This window comes from Dendrobates tinctorius, unplaced genomic scaffold (assembly GCF_039654945.1).
Source record: "Dendrobates tinctorius isolate UK_male_01 unplaced genomic scaffold, ASM3965494v1 ptg000186l, whole genome shotgun sequence".
In the NCBI taxonomy this organism is placed as follows: Eukaryota; Metazoa; Chordata; class Amphibia; order Anura; family Dendrobatidae; genus Dendrobates; species Dendrobates tinctorius.
Window position 1 is genome coordinate 3,243,855 of NW_027361853.1, and position 27,438 is coordinate 3,271,292.

Genomic DNA, 27,438 nt, shown 5'->3' on the forward strand with positions numbered 1-27,438 from the left:
TCAAAATCATCACTACACCTGCAGATAAATTCCCAAATGGGTATAGTTTATAAAATGGGGTCATTTGAGGGGGGATTCTGCTCTTCGAGCACTTAGAGGCTCTGTACATGGAGTCTGCAAAACTATTATAGAAAATTCTGTGATCCAGGATGACTCCTGTATAACAGAACTGCTTAGCCATACGGCGAGACTCAGGAGGGACAAAGCACTATTTGCCAATAGCGCTTCGTCCCTCTCCCTCCCAAGTCTCGACGTATGGCTAAGCAGCACTGTACATCCACATATGGGGTATTTCTACATTCAGCAGAAATTGTGGGACAAATTTTGATGCCATTTTTGCACATTTCCTGGAGTGAAAATGTAAAATCTGGGGCAAAAAATAGTTATTTTTTTCTTCATTGCCCAATAGTATAAAATTCTGTGACACACCTGTGGTGTCAATATGATCAGTGCACCCCTATGTGAATTCAATGAGAAGTGCAGTTTGTAAAATGGGGTCTCTTATGGGGGGTTCTGCTGCTCTGGCACCTCAGGGGCTCTGCCAATAGGACATAGCACGCTCAAACCAGTCCAGCAAAATTTGAACACCAGTATGGAGCCTCTTCCCTTCTGATCATGTGTGTGGTATTTGCGTACTCTATAGAAATTGCATAACAATTTTTGGGGTCCATTTTCTCCTGCTATCCTGGTGAAAATAAAAAAAATGGGGTAAAATAACATTTTTGTGGGAAAAATTAGATTTTTTTATTTTTACGGCTATACGTTATAAACTTCTATGAAGCAGCTAGGGGTTCAAGGTGCTCACGACACATCTAGATACATTCCTTGAGGGGTCTAGCTTCCAAAATAGTGTCGATTGTGTTTTTTTTTAAGTGTTTATGCATATCAGGTAATCTCCAAACGAGAGATGATACCGACAGACCATTTCATTAGAGTATGTGTTGTAAAACGTCACTCCTATTCTGAGCCCCGCTGTGAGCCCAAAGAATAGTTTACCCCCACATATGGGGTATCAGGAAAAATTTTGCAACAAAGTGTATGGTGCAATTTCTCCTGTTACTCTTGTGAAATTGCAAAATTTTGGGCTAAAATAAATTTTTGTGGGGAAAATGTGATTTTTTTATTTTCATGGTTCAATGTTATAAACTTCTGTGAAACACCTGGTGCTCACCACACATCGGGATGAGTTTCCTGAGTTACTATCTCATAAAGGGACACTGGTCAGAATTTTAAAAATTGGCCCTGTCATTAACGTGCAAACAGCCTTGGGGAGTAAAGGGATTAACTAAAAAGGAAGTCAACTTTCTAGTTCCAGAAAATTCTATTATGCCCATATTCCATGTGCTGCAAAAGTCCCATATTATCCAGGTGGGATTTGATAGACTGTGATTCTGGCGGCTGCACTAGGAGCCCGGCTGTGTATAACAGCTGACTATCTGCGGATAGTACAAGCACAGACCCGGTGCCCGCACAGTACATGAACAGTATTGTAAGGTACGTAATACCACATACGGTGCGGTGCACAATGGGGTCAATCAATAATCATATTTTTAGCCCACTAGATACCAGGGATAACAATTATTATTTCACTAACCACCATGATTAATTTTTAGTTAATTGGACACCATATTATTACTAAACCTAGAGATGCTATTGTTAAGCATTGAATAAATACACCACAATAAAGGGAACATGTCACCAGGTTTTTGCTACCCTATCTGAGAGCAGCATAATGTAGGGACAGAGATTCTGCTTCCAGTGATGAGTTAAGGCCCCGTCACACTAAACGACGCACCAGCGATCCCGACAACGATACGACCTTGTCAGGATCGCTGGTGTGTCGCTACATGATCGCTGGTGAGCTGCCAAACAGGCAGATTTCACCAGCGATCAGGACCAGCAAGGACGCTGGTATCTAAGGTAAATATCGGGTAACTAGGAGTGCGCGTCACCAGCGGGAAACTAACGATTAAAAAATGGCCCAGGACATTTGTGCACGATCAGCAATACCCGGTGGCGGGATCGCTGATGCATCACAAAATCAGCAATCTTGCTAGCAATCTCGCTGTGTGTGACGGGGCCATTACTTATTGGGTTGAGTGTTGTCATTTTGATAAAATCACATTTTTATCTGCTGCACATCTACTGGTTCTCTGCATGCGGAGCTCTGTATAACCCTGCCTACACTACTGATTGGCTACTTTCTCCCTGTGCAGAATCTACATAGAAAGCTGCCAATCAGTAGTGGGGGTGTGGTTGGACTATATGACATCATATTTACTGTTCCTCTAGTGATAATCTCCTGCTGATAAAAGTGATTTTATCAAAACTACAGCAAGCAGCCCAGTAAGTGACGCATCACTGGTATTAGGCTCTGTGCCCCTATATTATGCTGCTCTCAGATTAGCAAAAAGCTGGTGACAGATTCCCTTTAACACTAAGGACAATGTAAAACCCCCACGCTGTCTTATATATACAGTATACTAGATGTATGAAAGCGCTAATACTGACCTGTCATCGTGGCATAGTCCGTGGCAATAGATGCGAAGTGGTAGATAGTTCATCTGTGTCCAGAGTGGTGATGTCAGAGGAGGTGGTAGTCCACAAGTCAGAGATATATCCAGGAAGTTCAGATAGTTTAGTCCAAATGACATATACGTGGCGAGTGTTGCGGCCGGTGTCATCTCCTGTTTGAAACTCGCGCCGCCTCAGTGACATCACTGGTGCTATGGAGGCTGGTAGAAACCAAAGGAGTTCCCCCACGCGTTTCGGGAAGGAGAGATTACCTCTGTCGAGGTTATACGTAGCAGTATTATTACACATAGCACCTACAATGTTATTATAACCCAATAGACACCACAAACTCATGGCATGCTAAGCTGCAAGCATGGACATTGGATACAGAGAACAGGTACTGTGTCCCACAATATAAAGGTTTAGCAGCTGGTGAATGACTTATTTTATGTGCACCGTTGATATCCCCAGAATATTCAGCTTCACAAAATTATATGTAGCCAGATGCGGTGAGATCAATTACGGAGCAATAAAACATGCCCGGCCATTATTAATTACACAAAAGAGACGTAAGTCAATTGAAGTTTATTGCAACATACAGCAGACACAGGATGGAACAACTACTCAATGTGCATAATACAATGGAAGTAAATCCGTAATTCAATGAGATAAACAATTCATATCGGTGGCAGAAAAAACCTTCCCTTTACATGCATGCACTAATAGTGTCAGTATCGTCATCGATCCGCTGCACCCTGCTACTTCATGCTCTTTCCTAGAATGAGTCACAGTGCTGATGAGCATTGCATAGTGTGCAGGTAATACTACCGCCATGCAGTGCCACCTAATCTCCACACATAAACTGAGCAATGAACAATTGTGCCAGCACTGTTATGTTGCTTTTTATACAAAAATAAAAGTCAGGAATTACAAAAGATTCTCACCTCAACCCATCAGTAAAAATGGACCAGCTTGGACTTTACACAGCAACACAGCTACAGTATAATAGAAGGTTCTCAGATCGACATTGTTGTTACTAATGCTGGTGCAAAACAAATGATAGTAGATAGAACACGTAACAAATAAGAGCACTAAGGCATCAGCTTGAAACTGTCCCACTCCCATCTATTGAAGGACCTTAAAAACCTCAGAAGTTGGGAATTTTGCTTGCTGTAGTCATTGTTTTGACCAAGCAGTAGAAGTTGTTATGATACCAGTATCTCATTTACACAAGGATCATCAAGAGCAATAGTGATGTATGTCAGTAGGAAATGTACCACTGTACACCAAAAGAAGATAGCTAAATCCCTAAAACTGTATAGCTTGCAGTTTTCACTTTAACTAAGGCTGGATTCACACATTAGTGTCTTGCAGTCCAAGTATGGACTATGATGCATGAACAGTCCACAGATCTTCTGACCCGAACTTAAAGAAACACTCAAATTTTTATTCTCTTCATATATTGCAATCATCATATTATTTGGCATTCTTCTCTTTTATATTAGGTCTATGACATTACATGCTTAAAAACCAATTAGCTGAAACCTTCTAAGCTCTATTTAGAAACAAGAAGTCTCTTTTTCCTGCATGAGTCATTAGTCACTGCAAAAGTCATTAGTCACTGGGAGAGGTACTAGAGGAGCAGCTGGGTCAGGAGTTGAAGGGGAGAATGAGCCTTGCAAGGGACAAGAGCCTCCCTGTTTCTACATAGAGCAGAGAAAAGAGAAGAATTATCTGGGTAGAAAGGGAAAATGAGCAATTGTAAGTACATAGTGCTATATAATATGATGATTGCAATATATTAATAGGATAAATACTTTGATGGCGGTTCTTCTTTACTATATGCCTAGGAAGCTGTTGAGTTTGTGTTGGGAGAGCTATGGTGAGTCTGGGAATCATGGACCATGACACCAATGTATGTGAATCTGTCCTTAGAACAGAGAGAAATTGAGGTTATGGCTGCATTTTTTAAAGGTTTGGGAGAATATTTTCAAATCTTTTTTTTTTCTTTTTAGAAAACTGCATTTGTTAGACCTCATGTACAAACCTCACATCTACTTCTAACATTAGTAAAAGCAAAACTAAATATATCTGAAATGTAAATCCTAGTTCAATTTTCTTTGGCACTGATCCTTTAAAAATAAGTCTGTAAATTAACAAATGTGGCAAATAAACAACATAAAAATTTTATGAAAATTACTTGAAAATCAGTTCTTACAAAATATGGATTAAGTAGTTATAAAATAAAAGTAATATAGTCACTTTTAAAAATTGGTCCCTGAATATGCACCTCATGGACCACAGCTGGGGGAAATGCACTGTTTACTTGCATACTGTATAGTCATTCAAACCTATCATATACCAATGTATATAAAGTCTACACTGACAGTTTTTTGACATTTAAAAAATTTATGCAGAGAAGAATCATCTCCGAACTTTTTATACCTTTAATGTCATCGATGCTCTGTACAAAACCATTGAGTAAGAAACTGAAATCATTTTGAGGGGGGAGGGATAAAAGTACCAAAACTAAAATAATTTGGTTGCATAAGTGTGAACTGCTTCTTATAATTGGCGATGTGATTGTGTTCATAAACAGCCAATCACATTTACACTCATGTCATAGTAGTCAGTGAGCAGTCACCAACATTTACACTGAATCTGATTAAACTTATATAAAGTTTCACTGTTCTAGTAGCATTTTCCAAACATTGTCTTAGTTGTATTTTACAGCATCTGTCGTGGTGCCTAAACAGCTTACAACACAGCAAAGGTTATTTCATTATTGAAAGTTATCAGTCAGGAGAAGAGTGCAACAAATTTCCAAGGCATTAGATATACCATGGAACATGAAGACGGTCATCAAGACATGGCTTAAATTTGGCCCAACAGAATTGGATGTCCCTCAAAAATTGTTGAAAAGACAAGAAGTAAATTGGAGGCTGCCAAAAGGCCCACAGCAACATTAAAGGAGATGCAGGAATTTCTGACAATTACTGGTCGTGTACTGCATGTGACAACAATCTTCTATAAAACGGAACCCTTTTTTTTTTTACAAAAAAAAAATCCAACCCCTGCTATGTTTTGCCAAAATCTAAATCAAGTCTGCCAAAAGCAAATTGCTTGATGAGCCCAAGGTAGAACTTTTTGGCCATAATTCCAAAAGGTATGTTTAGCACAAGGCCAATACTGTGCATCATCAAAAGAACACCATCCCCACAGTGAAGCACAGTGGAGGCAGCATTATGGCCTGGGGCTGTTTTTTGGCAGTTGGAACTGGGCTTAATCAAAGTTGAGAGAATTATGAACATCTTCAGGTCTCTGCTAAAAAGTTGAAGATGAAGAGGAATTTCAGCTTTCAACACAACAATTACCCTAATTATAGCTCCAAATCACCAAAAGAAGATCATATTTTTGGAATGCGCATATTGTCTCTTCAGAGAGGAAGAGGACTTGAACTCTAGTGCCACCTGTTGAAAGTAGCGATTCTATGAGTTGTTATGGACCCTTTAACAAGCCTTGAAATATGACAGGATAAAAGCCAAAACAGAATCTCAATTTGTAGACACAGTGTTTTGGGCTATTGCCCCTTTTCAATACAAAGTATGAGAACTGATTTGGCTGGGAGAGAGCCTAAGGGGTAATGTTTCTTCTTATGGAGAGTGACATGTCAGAGCTGGCACGCCAGTATGAGTCTCCGCATGCTGGCATGTTAGCCCTGGCATGTCACTCTCCATAAGGAGGAACCTTACCCTCTTATTTTTGGAATGGCACAGCCAAAGGCCAGACCTAAATCCAATTGAAAATCTGTGGGTTGACATGAAGAGGGCACTGTACATGAGATACTCTCGCAATCTTACAGATTTGGAGCTACTGGAAGGAAGAGAGGGCAAAGATTGCCAATTCTAGGTTTACTATTCTGATAGACTCCTGTCCAAAAAGATTGAGTGCTGTCATAAATTCAAAGACTACTTCAACAAATTAAGGGTGTGTATATTTATGCAACAACTTTATTTTAGTCGTTTATTTTTCCTTTTCCACTCAAAAACATATATATTTTTTTCTCTCAAAGTATTTGTACAGATTGTTGGTAACATTAAAATAATGATGTCAAATTTTTTTTCTTGGTATGATTTTTTACATTGCAAAAATCTCACATTTTAGCAGGGGGTGTGTAGATTTTTATATGCATTGTACGTTCTATGTATGACAATAAAATAGTAAATATGAGCATGTGTAGTAGTTATAAAACCAATCACTTCCACAAAATGTAATGGCAAAAACTGCTTCTGGGTAGAACAGAAGAAAATATGTTTCACGTAAGCAAAATGTAAAAGCTGGTTTATGATAGTAACTTTACAATGCAATCATTTGCACAGGTTGCATCAATGATATGTCCGCCTCTGATTTACATGGTATATGGAAAAATAGAGACATGAGCAAATACCTAAGGTAGAAGTAGGCAACTGGGTGTTACCATTCCCTCATTAAAAAGAGCGTTGGTGCCTATACAGTCTGAACTGATCGGACAATGTCACAGTGTGTATGGACTCACCCCCAACTCGTAACTCCCATTTTTCAATTTCATCATATTTTTATTATTTTTTTTAATGATTTAGAGAGAATTGGCACAGTGTTATTAGAAAAGATCTTCCAGAATTGTAATTTAATAGAGAAAGCAGGACTTACCAAACCAGCTATATCAGGAATGCAAAAAGTTCCAAATTAAACTGCCTTCGCCCATCAGCGCAGTAGAATAATGGTTCTTAAAAGAATTATTTTATGAATTTACAGGATGGTACAGTTGCTATTTTTCTAATGCACCAGTGAAGATCAATTAACATGAGTAAAGGTCAAAATAGACCATCCAGTTTTGCTACCCAGGAGCACGATAGTATTTGTATTTCCTTTTTAGGGCACGCTCACACAACCATATAATATGGCCAAGTGCTATGTGATGTCGTATTGGATAGAACTCGGCCCAACGTTATACTATGGGGAAGTGTAGATATTCAATTTTATTCTCATACCGAATTGGAGAATCTAGAATCGGATCGCACAAGTCTATGAGTGTGTGTAAAATATCGGACTGCACTCGAATGTCATCCCAGTGCAGTTCGATTTACGGGCACAGAGACAATGCAGAAATTAATTTCTCCGTCTTCTCCGCACCTGTCATGCGACTCTCTCATGCGAGAGAATCGGAACACACTGACATGATACTTGGATCAAAATCAGATATTTTGATCCAAGTGACATTAGCATAGTCGGCCCAATTTTCTTGCATGAGAGAATTTATGACCATGTGACCCTGGCCTTACACTTCTTTCCGGACCCCAATTTCCTACCCACTTAATTACGAATAATGCACAAGTCAATGCCACCCAGTGGTAAAGTAATGAACACCCGTCTCTCTAAAGGCCCCATACCAATCTCGTGTCTCGTCTGTACAGTATCTATGGCATCGCAATTGACGTCATAATCTGATCAAAATTCTAAACTTAAGGCCACGTTCACATGTTCAGTATTTGGTCAGAAACAGATTCAGCTCTTAGGACACGTTTAGTATCTTACATCAGTATTTGTAAGCCGAAACCAGGAGTGGGTGATAAATACCGAAGTGGTGACGTGTTTCTATTATACTTTTCCTCTGATTGTCCCACTCCTGATTATAACTTAGGCCGGGATCACACATGCGAGGAATATGGCCAAGTCACTCATGTTAATACCCGGCACTGTAATTGCTTTGGGCACGCCTGCATGACTGAAAGCCGGCGGCTCCTGCGACAAATAAAGTTAATTTTGATCCTAGGTGCCGCACTTTCAGTACTGCAGCCGAGCACCTTCCTAATGATGTTAACTTGTAGACTAACCCCATACCTGCATGGGCGAACTAGCGTTCCTGTGTATGGGAGAGTCGGCTGAGATGGCTGCAGGCCGAGCGATCTTTCAGCTGATAGCCATCTAATGTGTATGGCCGGCCTAATCCTTGTGGAACATCATCCGTAAGAGTTGAGATGTTCCTGGACACATGGGGCAGTTGGATGGTCCTTCCAAAATTGGAGGGTTTGGCCAACTTTAATCCAATCTATACTGGAAACCTTTCATACTTTCATAAGATTGTAAGTCACTACTAAAATGAGAGGTTCTAGAAGAGCGCTAAAAATTTTACCTAATTTTTAGCAATCTGATTTCCTAGCGCTAGGAAATCATGATTAGAAGTCATATGTAAATTATTCTGAAAGTAGATTAGGGTGGAGGCAGTCAGTCAACATGAACCAGTCCACTTCCAGGTGCAACACTAATGTTACTAGTAAAATCTTATGGACAGGTTCCCCTTAGTAGCCTGCCAGGACAGGTCTCCACGCCGGAGATGGCTCTGAACTAAGGACATTAAATATCTGGTTGGTGAATCTTACTTGAAACTAATGATTCTATTTGATTATGCAAGTTTTTCTAAAATACTACGGTGCTTTAGAATAAACCATAATGTAGCCAGACTCTGATTCATACTGCTTGTGACTCGAACAGCAGCAATCTAGTGAGAGGTTCCCTGTAATTTTGCTCCTATTTTATTACCACTGCCACCGAGTATTCTGTTTTTTTTTCCTTAAGTCTACCATACTGGTCTTTCTATTTTGTGCACCCATAACGTGTGCATGTTCTCCCTGCCTCCAGTTACTACCAAGACTCCAAAAACGAGTTTCCACTTACATTGATTTACAGAAGGGAAACTAGATTGTAACCTGCGCCTGGATTGCACTGATGGAAAGGATTATAATCTGCGTACAGCTCCGCAGAACATGCTGATATATAGGCAACTGGTAAAAAGAAATCAGTCAATATGAACTGGCCAATTTCTATGTATCTACTGAGAAGTGATGGCGCTAAGCCACAAACAGAGAGACAGTATTTAGAAACATCACAGGTATTTTACCGCAAGCTACAGTCATAAATCAGATTTTTTTTTTACAATATGAAAATTAACCTGAGGTGCTACTGTGTGGTGAGATCAGTTTACACATGGCGCACGTTCTCATATTTGTCATGTCAATTGTTGTTGAGATGAGAGCAGGAGGGATCAGCATATCCATTTCTGAGTAACCGGCACGCTCTTCCAGCACCATACGAGTCTGAAACCATCTTCTCTAATTTGTCACAGCTCCCCAGAGAGCACACAGGAGGAAACCCGCTACGGCACACTGTCCATATCAATAAGGAACACTTTGATTGTGCATCTCATTCCTGTTGTGTACACAATTTGGCATATTTAACAAGACCGGAGTTCAGATCCATAGGATCTTTTGTTTTTAGGATACGAAGCTTAGGCTGTGCTAGGAGTCCATTTTCGGAAAAATACAAACTTTATTATTTCGACTTATTTTACGTTCAGCTTTACATTTGGGCTGTTTGGTCTGAATCAGCTCCTCGGGGGTGTTTCCAAGAGGAGGTAAAAGACGTTTCTTGCTATTTCTTTTATCAGACAGCCATTGCGGGGGCAACTCAAAGGGCCCATATCCAAATTGCATTGAATACCTGTCATTAAGTAGTTCGGCTTCACCAGGCATCACGGGGGCCACTTGTGATGCTGATTCTGTGCTCTGAGGAATTAACTTTTGAACCAAAGTTTGTTCTACCTCTTGGCTTGTACAGGCCATTGTATCTTTCAGTTTGTATCTTTTGTAAGTCTCTGACTTTATCTCATTATCCTCCTCTTCCTCAACAGATTTAAATATTTGTTGTTGTCCTAAATGGAACATCTCCAGAAGTTGGCTTCCTGAGCGAACGCTGGGCTCCAAGTTTACCTCTGCCACCGATCCTAGGTTGACCACGTTCCTTCGGCTGTACCGACGATGGAGTTGCACAATGGTACCCAAAACACACTTACGCACAGACTTGTTGACTGTTAGGAACAGGAGAGGATTGGTGACAAGTGAAACTTTAGGCAACCAAATGGCAGTAAGCATAAGAAAGTCTGAGATATGAGATACATTGAGCACAGTGCGATAAACAACCATTGTCAAGTAGGGAACGCTGCAGAGAATAAATATAAGGACCATGGACAGCAGCATAGCATGCAACTCTGCCTCCTTCTGAGAAACATATGGAATAGATATGGAGTTCTGGGGGGTCCGCAGAGCTGCTATTACCACCTTCTTTTTCTGACTTGCGCTTAGTGCTCTGCGTATGAGTAGCATAAATAAGAAAACCACAGCGACAGGTATTAAAACAGTGGTGACATTGTACACCAGGACGTATACCAACTGACCCAGAGAGTAGCCCCAAGATTGGGAGCAGGTGGACATGGCATAAATGTCAGTCACATTAGTCACAGCAAAAACAGGGACGCTGGCGACAACTGCATGAGTCCAAATGTAGATAAGCAAGTCTCTAGCCTTGGAATCGGATATCTTTCTCTCGAGAGGGTACAGCACAGAGTAATACCTGCAATGACAGCAAACACAGGCCTATCATAAAGAGTCATCATGCGGCATACATTCAATATGTCGGTTCCAATGATTGTCAAGTTCAGCCGACGTTAGCCTAATGTGTATGGCCATTGGCCACCTTATGCTGTTCTGGATTATAGACAATGTCCTTGGGTCTCTCTATTCCTTATTAATTGTTAAAAGACCAATGTAATAATTTATTTGTTTCCTATACCTCTGAAAAGCTGAGCACGCAGTTACAGCTAAATCCGGGATCGTCACTCACGTTTCTTATAGTCCTGAATGGCATAAAATTGAAGCAGGGAAGTGATGATGCATCAGTCTATAACAATGCCATGAAGATTATTGCTTCATAGGGTAACACTGTGACAAATGGTAAAAGAGAACAAAGGAAGTAGTGCAATATCAGGCACAAGGCTGAAAAGCACATGTATGAAGATAACTCCAGGCTGCTGCTCCACCTACAAAATTGAAGTGGACAAAAAATCTCTGAAAGCCAAAAATAAACTGCATGAAGACATGATGGGGGTTTCTGGTCATTGCCAATAGGAGACACTGCTTATATGAAAAACATGCATTTATTCAAAAAAATTCACAAACATACAACACCACTGATTGGCTGCTTTATATGTACTTTGTGCATAGGCAGAAGGTTGAGAAACAGTGGTGGGAGTGGAATTATACAGAGCTCATGTATATGGGGGACTATATGGCAGCAGTTTTACAAGTCCTCTAGTGATCATTTCCAGTGATTAAAGGGAATCTGTCACCTCATTTGCCCGATATGAGATGCAGCCACTGCCATCAGGGGCTTATCTACAGCATTCTGTAATGTAACCTGAAAGATGTAACCTGAAAAATAACAAAAACGAGTTAGATTATATTCACCCTGGCGTCCAGTCCAGTCCGATAGGTGTCGCGGTCCAGTCCAGTGCCTCCCATCTTCTAGCGATGACATCCTCCTCCTTAGTTCTGCCGTGGCTCCTGCGCAGGCGCACTGCTCTGCCCTGTTGAGGTGCTGGACCTCTCTGACCTTTCCCGGCGCCTGCGCACTGCAGTACTTTACTCTGCCCTCAACAGGGCAGATAAAGTACACCTGCGCAGGAGCCGCGGCAGAAGGAGGAGGATGTCATCGCTAGAAGATGGGAGGCGCCAGACCGGACCGCGACACCCATCGGACCGGACCGCCCCCCTGGTGAGTATAATCTAACTTTCTTATCTTTCAGGTTACATCGGGGGCTTATCTACAGCATTACAGAATGCTAATAACGGTGGCCGCATGTCAAGACTACAACATGCAGTGCAGATTATAGAGTTTCTGAAGTATTGCACTTACCTATCCAGAGCAATGACGGCAAAGCTGAGGATGGTCACAGAGCAGAAGACTTTGTGCAAGAATTTGATGATCTTACAGAAAAGTATAGTGTAGATCCACCAACAACATTGTGGGCTGGCGCTGAGAACAATGTCAAAAGGCACACACACCAAGCTGGCACAGATGCCAGAGCACGCCAGATTCTTCATGAAGCGGTTGGTAACAGATTTCAGGACTGTTGTTCTGCAGGTTGACCAAAGTACAATGATGTTCCCTACAAAAAAGACAAAAATGAACTGTATTAAAGTGGTTTCCTTTATAATTGTTTGCATGATATGTCAGTCAAGTGCATTACAAGAGTCCCACTGGAGGGGTATGTCAGCTAGGACCACTCTTATTTTTTTAAATATAGCGTTTATTTTTTATGGAAAGGTGCATTCTCATTCATAGTTTGTTTATTTATTTATTTTACTCTCTTATATGGCGCCATTAATTCTACAGCGCTTTACAGACATTATCATTGCTGTCCCCAAGGGCTCAAACTGTAGCCTAGATTCCTTACTAGTATGACTGGAGTGTGGGAGGAAACCGGAGAACCCAGGGAAAGCCCACGCAAACACGGGGAGAACATACAAACTCTTTGCAGATATGGTCCTTGGTGGGATTTGAATTCAGGACCCCAGCGCACCAAAGCAACAGTGCCAACCACTGAGCCACCATGCTACCCTATCTATATTACAGTTCTAGGCACTGAGCCAGCATACTACCCTAACTAGAGTACAGTGCTAACCACTGAGCCACCGAGCTGCCCTATCTATAGTACAGTGCTAACCACTGAGCCACCGAGCTGCCCGATCTATAGTACAGTGCTAACCACTGAACCACTGAACTGCCCTACATATAGTACAGTGCTAACCACTAAGGGACCATGCTTCCCTATCTATAGTACAGTGCTAACCACTGAGCTGCCCTACATATAGTACAATGCTGACCACTGTGAAGTCCTACATATTACAGTGATAAATACTGAACCATCGGGCTACCCTATATATACAAGTTATAACCACTGAGCCACCATGCTGACCTATATATAGTACGGTGCTAAACACTAAGCCACCGTGCTGCACGGTATAATCTCCTGTAATACCCTTCCTGTATACCTTGCATGCGCTGTCACCACAGGTAGGGACTGTGGAAGGTTAACAAAGAATGGAAGCTATTTTGCTGCTTTTGACAGTGATTATGATGAAAGCTGGGATCTGTCATCACAAGCCAGCGCTGGCAGCATCTGCACATGCCCATTGCAGAGACTGCACTGACCCAGTCCTCATTTGGGCAGCGCGCAGGGCTGGATCCTGGCTTCATAATGATATACCCTGGCCAAAAAGAAATCAGTCAACACAGAAAGGTGTGTAATTTGGGACAACATGAATATTTAGGAAAGAGGCACCTCCTCCAGGGCTATGGAGTAGTCGGTAATGTGCACACGTTACATGCAGGGATGTCATCAGGGCAGTGTAAGGGGCTGACATTGCTATGGACAGCAGAGACACCCTGCCCATTTAAGAGACAGCACCCCCTTGGATGATGTGATGGTAAATTTGATTCTACCCTTCAAAAGTCTGCTTTGGTTTGCTCTTCCAGCTATGGAGAGGGGAGGGGCTGTTTTCCCAGAGGGTTTTTGGAGCTGGGAGTCTGCAGGAGACTGATGTAAGGAGAAAAACGTGCAGCTTGTAACTGAAGGTCTACAAGGAAGGAATTCAGAAGAGGGAGTTCACCGTTTCTAGGAACAGGCTTGGAATCTTCACACAAGGACAAGACCACGTTGCACAGAGCTGCCAGGGAGGACGTCCCATCATCTTGCTGAGAACTGCAGGGGGTCCCCAGGAAGGAACTGAGACACCAACTTCACCGTGAGTTTTAACCCCATGTGCGCACATGTTTAGGGCTTAGGATAGGCTTCAATAGACATAGCACGGTAGCAGCGGCTAGTCAGGCGACAGTTAGAGTAGCAGCATACTGTACTTTATTGTATTGTTTGCCTTTTGAAAGAATACACTGATCTGTAATAGTTGGTGCACCGTGCCATTTGTACGGCCCAGCTAGAGAATATCACTTTTGTAAATTGTGTTATGTCATTGCATACCCCTGTTTACACTTTCCTAACACTGCATTCCTTGCCTGTAAATAAATTAACCCTTTGTTGTTTGCACCTCATCTTCGGTACCGTAGTCTCCCTGCATTGTGGTGGTCCCCCGGCCATCGCTTCAGCAGTACTGTTGGTAGGGGCCTGGATCTAAATATAAAAACTAAAGAGCCCATCTGTGACCCCACTGCTGGCTGCAAGTTAGAAGCTGGGCTTATACTGTGGGCTCTGCCAAGTTCCTCGGGTGGGCGCCACTTTTGTTTCTTAAAATATGTGGATGAAAATGGGGCTTCCAGCCCTACTGCCCCATTTCTAATAATCCAGAGTCTGCTTTGGGCCTGTGGACTGCAGAAAATCTGGGCCACACACAGGACAGCAACATGCCAGTGCAGGACGAGCGAATGCTTCATCGATTCAGTTGCTAGCCCAAGTTAAAGGAGTATCATCTTTTGTTTTCCTATGGGTCATTTCTTCTTTTATGGAGTAGTCGTGTGGGGGGGGGCATTATTTTTCAGTAAGGGGCACGTGGCACAATATTATTCATTAGAAAGGCACTTACCGTAAGTCATTAAAGTATTATTCCTCAAAGAGATGAAAAGTTTTTCCTATAAACTCCATTTGTAGTGAAAAAACAATGTACATATGCATTACTCACCCTCCCTGGGTCTAGCACTGAGTCAACATCATTGCCCCGGTGTCTGATGTTGTCTGCAGCAATGATGTCATGTCGCCAGAGCTGCAGACAATATCTAAGCTCTATGGCTATGTGATGTAAGTGGCTTGAGCCGCTCAGAGACACTGAGCTCAATGATTGACTGCTGTGCTGCCATCAGACACCGGGGCAGACACGATACTCAGTGCTGGACCTGGAAAGGGTGAATAAAGCATTTTTTTTTAAATTTAATAACGGCGCCTATAGGAAAAAAAAATTTCTGAAAAGGGAAACTTCGTTTAAGTCTTTGATTTGCAGGTAAACAACACATACTGTATGCATTTCTGTGGCAGAAAAGCATAAAAAACGCATGTAATTTGCACACGACTATCAATAAAGTTTAGTCAAGCCAAATACCATAAAGCGTCTAAAACAAACCAGCTTTACTTCACCCCTTCACGATCTATGACCTATAGGTAGGTCATAGGTCGTGTCTCTCCCTTTGGCCGGGGTCACACTTGCTAGAAACTCGCATGAGTCTTGCGTCTCCATACCTGGCACTCAGACCGGAGCGCTCAACTACATAGAAATACATGCAGCCGCACACTCCGGTCCCGAGTGCCAGTGGCAGTGCCGGGTATGGAGAAACAAGACTCGTGCGAGTTTCTCGCAAGTGTGACACTGGCCTTTGATCCAGGCTCTGGCACTGAGCCCGCATCTTTCCGGGCACATGACAGCCGCAGGTAGAATTGCGATCCACTCACGGCTGATAACTTGTTAAATGCTGCTGTCAGGCTCTGACAGCTGCATTTAAAGGGAATCTGTCATCTCATTTTTGGCCTATGAGATGCGGCCACCACCATCACTGACTTATCTACAGCATTCTGTAGATAAGCCCCTGATGTAACCTTAAAAATAAGAAAAACGAGTTAGATTATACTCACCCGGGGGTCCGGTCCGATGGGTGTTGCGGTCTGGTCCGGCGCATCCCATCTTCTAGCGATGATGTCCTCCTCCTTACTTCTGCCGTGGCTCCTGCGCAGGTGTACTATATCTGCCCTATTGAGGGCAGTGCAGAGTACTGCAGTGCGCAGGCGCCGGGAAAGGTCAGAGAGGTCCAGCGCCTGCGCACTGCAGTACTTTTCTCTGCTCTCAATAATCGAAATGCCAGAATTACACTTTTTTTAGCTGCCACAACATTGCAAAAAAATTGCAATAGCAGGTGATAAAAAGATTTTATCTACACCAAAATGGAATCAATAAAAACATCAGCTTGGTGCACAAAAAATAAGCCTTCACCCAACCCGAAATCACGAAAAATGGAGACGCTACGGGTTTCAGGAAAATGGCATCATTTTATTTTTCTCTTGCAAATTTTGGAAGTTTTTTCACCACATAAATTAAAAACAACCTATGCATGTCTGGTATCTGTGAACTCGTGCTGACCTGGAGAATCATAATGGCCAGTCAATTTTACCATTTACTAAACGTGGTAAATAAGAAAAAAAAAATACAAAATTGTGGAATTGCATATTTTTTGCAATTCCACTGCACTTGTAATTTTTTGTTTTCCAATATACTATCAGTGGTGTTGTTTAAAAGTACAACTCGTCTCGCAAAAAACAAGCCCTCACATGGCTTATGGGAAATTATGGCTCTGGGAAGTAGGGGAGCAAAAAAAAAAAACAACGCAAAAGAGGAACAATCGCAAGGTGATGAAGGTGTTAAAACATGACTTACCAACGTCACAAAAAATGCAGCTTTTTAACGCTGTGTAAATTCACCTGCGGTGCGTTTTTCAAATCCACAGCATCACAATTTTTCTTGCAGGTACGTTAACTTTTCGGTGTGGATATTCCCCACAGACTTTAGATGCGGAAAATACTCAGCCCCCCAAAAAACCACACGTGCTTTTAGTGTGGCGGAAACACATTAAAACGTGTGTAATCCGCACTTAAGTATAGCAATAAAGTTGTCAAAGCAAAAAAAAACCCAGGAAGTATCAAAAACAAAGCAGCTTTATTTAAAACATGACATTTCAAAAAGAAACAAAAATGTAATCGAATTTAAATAATAGGTGCAGAAATGGTGAAAAATTCTCCAACATCAAAAGCAAATCATGGGTGCGTAAAATGAGAGTCACTCCCTAATGTTCTAGCCTAAACTTTCCCAGGTGTAGGCAGAGGAGACACAGGTAAGAAGACATACCGTATGTAATGGAAAATAGGCATTACTAAATATATACTAATAGGAATAAGTGTCTGACTTTCTTACAGTTACTTTATATTTGCCCACAGGTCATAATGACAGTTTGTTGTATAAGGACTCTTTCAGACGGCTGTGTTTTTCCCAGATACAAAACTTAACTGTTCTAGCCTATGCTGCTGTTCACGTGTCCGTTTTTCTCAAGCAGCATGGATGAAGAGTGCCAATACAAGTCTATGGGTGCGTTAAAAACATGATTGACATTGAAATGTATAGGAGAAGCTTTGTAATTCATGCATACAGTATGTGAAAATTAATGATGACACATGTACCTTTTTTTTCTCGTATACATGAAAAACACTGACTTCTGAATGCGGCCTTAGGGTGAGTTCACATGCAGCAGAATATTGTGCAAAAATTTCTGTAGCCGTTTCCCACATCTGCATAGGCTTCATAGAAATTCATATGTGCTGTAGAAATTTCCCAATTCACATACCGTATACGGAAAGGATTTTTTTTATCACAGAAAATTCTGCAGTAATGTCGTCACCTGCAAATATACTTTGGGCCACATTATACCACGTAGCATAATTATTGTTTTTTTTTTTTTGTTTTTTTTTTTGCTTTAATCTGCTGCATTTAAATGTCCAAGAAAAGTGGATGTGATTTTATGAAAACCTATGCACATTTTCACCCAGCTCTGAAAAAGTGGTAGGAGCTGGAATACCCATTATACCAACTCCTACTTGTCAAATTCATGATGAGCGATGGCTTCCCTTACGCCACAAATCTTTCGCTCATCTGTGATTGGAGTAGGGTTTGTGGTGAGGCGCCTCACACTGCACCTCACCCCTCATCAAGACAAACGGGAAAAACACCGGTCTTGAAGAATTGGGGCCTATGTGTCTAGAGACACTTCTGAACAGTGCATTTTTTGGTCCCTATAAAATTGTAATTTTAACTGCAGAATCAAAGCTTTTCTGCACTAAACAAATACTTAAAAAATGCATCAAATAAAGGGGAAAGTGCATTAAAAAAACACAATATACAGAGAATATTATTATTATTATTATTATCATTATTTTCTACACTTGCAGAAAACATGAATAAAAAGCTGCAGGCCTTAGACCATGTTCACACATTGAGGATTTGGTCACTTTTTTTTACCTCAGTATTTGTAAGCCAAAACCAGGAGTGGACCAGCTAGAGGAAAAGTATAAGGCTAAGTTCACACTGGGCATTTTGCTGCTTTTTTTAGTCTGTAGCAAAACCTGAGTGCTCGGCAGTAGAGATGAGCGACTTTGCCTTTTTTAGGGTCTAATCGGGTTTCATGAAACCCGACTTTCGCAAAAGTCGTGTCGAACGAAATCGGCCGACTATAGGAAAAAGTCGGAGGCCGACTGAAACACGAAACCCAATGCAAGTCAATGGGGAAGCAAAGTCGACAGGGAGTGGAGGACAGTAAACACACCTACAGTGCCCATTTCAATGCCAACATCATCAATTCTTATTACTGAAGCTTGTCAACCTTAATTTACTTCATATAGTTACGCATTGAAAACTGGGGGTTATTTGGCTAAAGTTGTGGATTCAGAACATTCCATACGGGCAATATTGGCGTATACGAAAAAATTGTACAGAGGATACTGACTTCATTGAGGAGGCAAAAGTTCTGAAACAGCGGTTTCAGAAGAAAGGGTACCCTAAAAAAATTGGTCCAGGATGCATTCCTGAGAGCCAAAACTTTCACACAGAAAGACTGTATATGCAAGATCATGAGTAATAAAACCGCTTGTTCTTCTGGTACGGAGCTAGGTAGATGGAGTTTCGTTACCACTTTCAACCAATCCTATGGGTTGATTAAGAAGCTCCTTACCAAGTACTGGTTCATCCTGAAAGGGGACCCAGTTTTGACCAAGCATATTCCCCCCCGACCTAGAACGGTATTCCGCAGAAACCGCACGTTACGGAACCTTGTTGCACCAAGCAACACCACCTTGAGTTCAGGCTCCCTATCCTCTCTCCCAATTTCTCTGAACCCTGGTTGCTATGCATGTAGAGCCCCCAAATATCTTTGCTGTACCTCCATTTTAAATGGGGTACATGAATTTAAATCCAACACTACAGGTACCTCATATAAAATTAATTTTCATGTTAACTGTCAATCTATTTTTGTGGTATACTTGATTGAATGTGGTTGCGGCCTACAGTACGTAGGTCGAACCATACAAACGAGGCATGCTAGATTGAACAAGCATCGACAGAATATCCGAAATGGCTTTCTCCTGCACAGCCTTTCCAAACATTTTTTAACTGTGCATCAAAAAAATCCAAAAACTTTGAAACTAACGATTATTGACCACATACCTGATACCGTGTCTGATCGCTTCTACAGTTTAATCAATAGAGAAAGCTTTTGGATATTCAAGCTTGGCACACTTGCCCCTGAAGACCTGAATTTAACTATAGATAAAGTGACCAGATATCTTTATTTGCCTTTTTAGCATCAGTGCGTTTTACCTAGATGCTATTGTTTACATGCTTTTATTATTAATATGGGTTCTCGCTTTTTTATTGGTCTTTTTACTGGTCTACTAACCTGTTAATAATTTTATTCATTTTTAGCTATATTATTTTATTGCTCCTTTTAGCACATTTTAAACGTTTAAAACTTGTTTACCTAATGCTGTTTTATCTCACGTTTTATGTAAGTTGTTTTTCTTTCTTTTTTTTTTTTGATAATATATGATGTCATCTTGTCGTAACATGTGACTATCATAACATGTGACTGTTTTGACTGTTGTGATTGGCTGCCTCCCATTTAAATACCCCATCCCCTATGTCATTAATAAATTTCCACCTGATGAAGACGGATTCTCCGTCGAAACACGTTGTGGTTTAACCCCATCTCTTGTCTGAGTCTCTTTCCTGCGCTCCTAAGACCGTTTCCATCTTCTCCCTGGGCCAAAGAGTGTCAGTGTGCCCCTTTAACTCATACCACAACTCATGATGCTCCGATACGGCACAGAAATATAGGTAGAGTACAATGACAAATACTTCACTGCTTACATAACATGACTGATCTATTGTAAATTGTACAATAGCTCAAAAAAAGGACAGTATATTACTTCATACAGTATTATGGCCACCACATTGTGCGCCATACAGAATAATGAGCCCCATATATTTCTCCATACAGAATAATTGGTTATGGTCACATATAATGTTCCATACAGTATATGATGAGCTCCACATAATGCTACAGTATATGATGGTCCCCATGTACGATGCTCCAGTGTATGATGGGCCCTAATAATGCTCCATATATAATGGGCTCCATTTCTAATGCTCCAGTGTATAATGGGCCTCATGGATAATGCTCCAGTGTCTTATGGGCCCTAATAATGCTCCATATATAATGGGCCCCATTTCTATTGATCCAGTGTAAAATGGGCCCCGTAAATGCTGCTCCAGTGTCTGATATCCCCCATTTGGAATGCTCCAGTATATGATGGGCCCCATTTTTAATGATCCCAGGCATGGCATGTGAAAAGAGCTCCATGGAGTTATCTGAAGTGTGTGCTGCCGCATCCTTCTCTTTTGGTGTGGGTGAAGGACACAAGGAAAGTGGTTGCTCCTGACCAGAAGCCTGCACTGACGACTCAGTGCTTGCATTTTTTGAAACTTCAGAAGAGGAGGCGATAGAGCTGGAGGCTGTTTCAGCAATGTAAGCCAAAAACAGTTCCTGATGCTCCAGCTTTAAAAGCAGTCTACCTACTCCCAGAAAAGGGAGCCAAGTTACAGGCCTTCCGGAGCTACACCATGACGCAGGCTCAACACCTCCTGCCTTAGCTGCTATTGTGTTTTTGGCACTACCAGCAGATGCACCACTACCACCATCAGTACCAGGTGGCCCCCCACGCCCACGTCCGTGTCCGTGTTCTCTTCCACCATTCTTCCTCATGTTTTGGAAAATGGACCCAAAATACCAGCAGATATATGGTACTGTATCAGAAGCGTACAGCTCTATACAGTCTAGGGATAACAGTAAATCTCCATATATATTTCATGAGTCAAACACAGATGCTTACAGGCACAGTATGGATTACACAATAAAATAAAAAGTTGAAAAAAGGTACAGTATCACCAGATACAAGGTATATATAGTATAGTGTAAACATTCTGAATCTCCGTATATATTTCAGGAGGCAGACACAAACGCTCTCAGGCCCAGTATGGATTACACAAGAATATGAAAAGCTGCAAATGGGTAATGTAACACAAGCGTACAGCTGTATACAGTGTTGGGGTAATCTTAAATCTCCAAATATATTTCCGGAGTAACAGACAGACGTTCACAGGCTCATTATGGATTACACCAGAATCTAAATAGCAAAAAAGGTTATTGTATCAGAAGCGTACAGCTGTATACAATGTTGGCCAAATTTGACATCTCGGTGTATATTTCCGGAGTCACCCTCAGATGCTCACTCAGTCTGGGTTTGATCATAATAAAAAATGTTGTAAAAAAGTTACTGGATAACAAGATAGCAAGTGTATATATTATAGGGTACAATTTAAATCTCCGTATACATAGTCCCATAGTCACTCTGAGACGCTTACTCAGTATGGATTTGACCGTAATACTAAATGGTGAACAAAGGTAGTGTATAAAAAGATACAAGCTGTATCGAGTATAGGGTAAAAATTGGTATTTCCAATTCACCGTATATATAGATGGCATAAACCACACACGCTCACTCACTATGGATGATACCGCAATAAAAAATTTTGAACAAAGGTGCTGTATCAGCACATACCAGGTGTATCCAGTCTAGGGGTAATTGTAAATTTCCGTCTATACTTCCGGGTCAGACACAGACACTCACAGGCTCAGTATGTATTACACCAGAATTTAAAAAGTTGAAAAAGGGAAAGGTATTCGAAGCGTACACTTGTATACAGTGTTGTTGTACTTTTAAATCTTCGTATATATTTCAATCTCAGTAAGCCAGTCCAGACTCTCCGCTACTGGAAACTACATGGATACAAGTACAGACGGGCAGACGGGAAGTCGAGTGTTAGCAGAAATTTGGGAATTACTCATTGCGGGAAAACCTCCCAGTAGATGTTGCAGAGGCGATGCAGACCCTCAATTACTGTGTCTGTGGAGACAGCGAAAACGGTTCTTTGTGAAGAAAGGACTGCTTTATCGCAGTAGCGTGGATCACATCACCGTTACTCGTCTCCATCAAATTGTGATCACAGGGAGAGATGTAGACATGGTCCTCACTGCCTATCATGATGTGTCTGGTAATTTTGGAGTGCAAAAGACAGAAGCCACAGGCCGTAGGTGATTCTACTGGATTGCCATGAGAGGAGACATTGAAAAATGGTGGCAGGAATGTCACACGTCTGTGACTATTACAACTGTGAAAGGTGATCATAAAGCACCTCTGCATCCGCTTCTAAGTTGACGTCCATTCCAAATGGTAGCCATTGATCATCTGAAGGTAGAGGCCAGCAGGACAGGCCATAGCTACATCTTAACCATCATCGATCAATACACCAAATTTCTGCGTAGCCAATGAGCTCGCAGAAAGCTTTGCTTTCAACCAAACGGTAGGGCATCATCTCTAATGAGATTAGTTTGGCAATGTAGGCATTCAAACACAGTGTACGCGGATGAGAGGATGAGTACTTTCTTGTCCTACTCAGAGTGTCTGTTAGGGTGAGCTTGACTGGAGAGCTGCATATGGGGGAAGTAGGGTGGACCGGATGGAGTGAGAGGGAATTGGTGATGGTATTGGTGGTGATGGACTAGATTCAGTGTTGTGTTGCAAAACCATTGTGATTCCCTGAGTGCTTTGGCCTTGCGACGACACCTCAACATTTAGTGCTGGTGGTGTGCTTAACGGTGGCGGTGGTCTTACAGTGGGGTTTTGGTGGGGGTGAAGGACACAAGGAAAGGTGTTTTTTCTGACCAGAACCCTGCACTGACGACTCTGTGCTTGCAGGTTTCGAACTTTCAGAAGAGGAGGCAATAGAGCTGGTGGCTGTTTTGGCAATGTACACCAAAACCTGTTCCTGATGCTGCGACTTTAAAAGCGGTTTTCCTACTCCAAGAAAAGGGAACCTTACAGGCCTTCTTGGGCCAGACGATGACGCAGGCTCAACACCTCCTGCCTTAGCTGCTATTGTGCTTTTGCCAGAACCAGCCGATGCACCACCACCATCAGTACCAGTTGCACCCCCCTGCCCATGTCCACGGCCTCTTCCACCATACTTCCTCATGTTTGGGAAAATGTACCCAAAATACCAGCAGAGAGATGGTACTGTATGAGGAGCGTCCAGCTGTGTAAGGTGTATTAAAAAAATTAAATCTACGTATATATTTGGTTAGTCACAGACGCTCTCCCAGTATGTATTTGACCTTAATCCAACAAGCAGATATATGGTACTGTATCAGAAGTGCACAGCTGTATACGTTTTTTGTGTAACTAACAATCTCCGTATATGTATTTACGGAGTGTCACACACACACGCTGACTCTGTATAGATGTGACTGTAGTGCGAACAGCAGATATACAATACTGTTTGAGAATCGGAGAGCTCAATATGGTTTATGGAGAAATGGAAATGTCTGTATATGTATTTACAAAGTGTCACACACACACACTGACTCTGTATAGATGTGACAGTAATGCGAATGGCAGATATACAATACTGTTTGAGAATCGGACAGCTCTATACGGTGTCTGTATGGAAAATTGTAAATCTCCGTCTATTTTTATACGGAGTGACACACACTGTCTCTGTATAGTTTTGACCGTGATCAAACAGCAGATGTACGAAACTGTTTGAAAAGCAGACAGTTGTATACGGTGTGGGTCTGGAAAAATGGAAAATCTCCTTGGTTTGTTTTTCCAGAGTCACACACAGCTTGTATTTGTCCGTGATACCAGCCGGTACACGGTAGTGTGTGAGGAGCGTACACCGCTATACGGTGTGTGAAAAAATGAACGCTCGGTAACTGACCAGAGCAAAATAATAAAAGTTGGAGTGCTTTGAAAAAAGCAGTTTGAACAGCAGTGTGCACACAGCAATGCAGCTCTCAGGAAGCCTTAAAAGGCAGCCTAATCACCACCAGCGCTGCTGCACACAACAAAAATCCTCCCCTTTCACTGCACACTAACTGTACAGTGAAAAGCGCTATCAGCGCTATTTTTTTTTTCTTCTTCCCTGCCTAACGCTCTCCCTATTCAGAATCAGCAGCAGCACCTCTCCCTATTCTAAGATCGGCAGAAGTAAGATGGCGGTCAGAGGTCACAGCCTTTTATAGCCACTGTGATGCCACACAAAGCCAGCCAATCACTTCAATACCCTTCTCTAAGAAGGTGGTGGCCGCTGCCCATGTCATCGCGTTGCCCACAGTGTGCGTCCTCCATCATTGGCTGAGAAAAGGCGCTGGAAGCATTATTTGAAACGCGACTTTGGCGCGCAGGTCGGCGACCTCATGGCCGACCTCACGCTATGGTCGGGTTTTGATCGGCGAAACCTTACTTTAGCTAAAGTCGGCGACTTTTGAATTTGACCAACCCGTTTCGCTTAACTCTACTCGGCAGGAAAGAAGCTGCGGCAAAAATTCAGGTTTTGCTGCGTTTTTGGTGCATTTTTTCATACGTTTTTTTTTTCAATTCAATGGGTAAAAACATTGAAAAAATGCTGTAAGAAATGACATTCTCTATGTCCAAAAAACCATGCAAACCACAAAATCCTGATGACCAAAAAAACAAGGTGTGTGCATGAGATTTCTGAAATCTCATAGACATAGCTGGTACTGTAAAATGCAGCTGAAAATTAGCATAAAAAAAGTAACAAAAGCAACCAGTGTGAACTTAGCTTTATAGAAACACGTCACCGCTTCTGCATTTTTCACCTACTCCTGGTTCTGGCTTAAAATACTGATGTAAAAAACTGACCAAATACTTGTACATGGCCTAAAAGTTCTGATAATGGCGTGAATTTAAGTGAAGGTTCACTTTGAAAGTAGACCTTTTATTTTCAGTGAAAACTGTATGTGATTTATTATATCACAACTCCAGATGCGACTCTTAACCCTTGCTAAGTGTTTTTCTAAAATCTTGCCATTGTGCCTTTTGCCTATAGGTCATTGGATTGGGGTTGGCAGTATTGCATTCATTTGTGGAAATGTCCATGGGTTTGTAATTGACTGAATGGTGTATTAGGCCGGAGTCACACTGGCGAGGAATACGGGTGCGTGAGAGGCGCAAAAAGCACGCATTAGACACGGACCAATGATTCTCTATGGGGTCCCTCGCACCAGGCGTATATTTCTCCTCAGTATCCTACGCTCCGTGCCACTCGCAGCATGCTGCGATTGTCAGCGTACTACGGCCGTAGTACGCCAATGCAAGTCTATGGGTGCGCAAAAAATATGGATTACACACGGACCACACATGTGACTTGCGAGAAATACGCACCCGGTGTCTTTTAGCAAAGCCGGCAATTAAGTGCGCTATACAGTAAACTCACACTGGACAGTTTTAATAAAGAAATGAAAGAATAGATATAGACACATAGAATACATATATATATATATATATGCATTCTATGTGTCTATATCTATTCTTTCATTTCTTTATTAAAACTGTCATAGGGCTCCATTATATGTCCATTTTGCAAGCCTGCGACAAAACCTCACCATACGGATGCTATATGGATTACATACGGATGCTGACATGCGCAAAATACGCGACCACACCTTGATTACGGATGACATACGGAGCACTGTTTAGGGGTCTGTCATCCGTATTACGCATGTAAAATACTGACTGTATTTTGCGCAGGTTAGTGTGACCCCGGCCTTCCTTTAAGGCTGGGGTCACACTTGCGAGAAACTTGCACAAGTCTCGCATTTTAATACCCGGCAGCAGACCGGAGCGCTCAGCTGCATAGAAATACATGCAGCCGCACACTCCGGTCCCGAGTGCTGGCGGCAGTGCCGGGTATTGAGACACAAGACTCATGCGAGTTTTTTGCCAGTTTGACCCGGCCTTAAGGAGCCTTTCACTTCTGCAGCGGGAGATGATAGGTGGTGAATCTACAGCTGCCTGGCAGGACGCTTGCATGGCGGGCAGGTACTATCAGTATCGTCTAATGAATATGACAGCGCCCTTCACATACAGATGCGGAAATGAGAGGCAGCAGAGATACCCATTGTATCCAATGTTATTTGTGTGATTGGTGGTATCAAATGCAAGAGAAAATGCAAAAATATAGCTGAGGTTGAATCTGCATCTTTGCAGATTGTTGAACTAACCGTACACTAATGCACTGTATGAATGGGACTTTTGCTTACACCTGTCTGGCGCCTCTTGATAACAACATTTTCAATGAGTTTAATATACGCAAGAAAATTTTATGCAGTCACTCTATGAGACTTCAGATTACCAAATTGTGACAGTGTGCAATGTGCGCACTCTTTTTAGATTTCCCTTTAGTGCAGTACATGTGGGCAGTCACGTGACTGCAAGTACGCAAATTTTGGTCACATGCAAAAAAGATTCCTATCTGCTTCCCTCAATAGAGCATTGCAAGGAGCAGATGAGAATCTGCTTGGCACATGATCACCCAATTGTTCTGGGAAAAAGAGGGAAATCTGGACCAAGTGCAGACTATCATGTTTTGTTTTTTTGTTTTTTTAAATTTTTTAACACAGCATGTCAATTCCTTCAATGTTTTACTGCAGTTTTTGTTATTGAGATCAAAATGAGCAGCAAAAAAACTCCACCAAAAATGTAACAAAACACGTCAAATTTCTGGTGCAGTTTTCTAGCAATCTGTGGTTTCATGCTAAAAAATAGGTATAAAAAAATTTGTGTCAACATCCTGGGACCTCTTTTGGACAGTTTTATCATGGCTACGTTTTAGTATTTGCATTATGGTTGAATACATTTGGCCACACTATGCATTCAGTGAGACTATTGCAAAAGACAGTTAAAGAGGTTGTCCACTACTTTCATCAGTGTCTGATCAGCCGGGGTCCAGCAGTGGCACCCCCGCTGATCATTGTGTGGGGAGGAGGACTCCCAGACAGTGAATGGGCAGGTACCCAGAGGACCGCCATCAGGGT

The 27,438-nt window shown here is 41.9% G+C and overlaps 1 protein-coding gene across 1 annotated transcript in view; it reads right to left on the reverse strand.

Moving 5' to 3' along the window:
* Positions 1-3,084: 3,084 nt before the first annotated feature.
* GPR176 (G protein-coupled receptor 176) overlaps positions 3,085-27,438 on the reverse strand; it is a 137,763-nt gene continuing 113,409 nt past the window's right edge. The window contains exons 2-3 of the mRNA XM_073552156.1: positions 12,301-12,553; positions 3,085-10,959 (exon numbers count right to left, since the gene is read on the reverse strand). Of these exons, the coding sequence (XP_073408257.1) occupies positions 9,849-10,959; positions 12,301-12,553 (1,364 nt within the window). The 3' untranslated portion in view covers positions 3,085-9,848. The remainder of the gene's footprint in view (positions 10,960-12,300; positions 12,554-27,438) is intronic.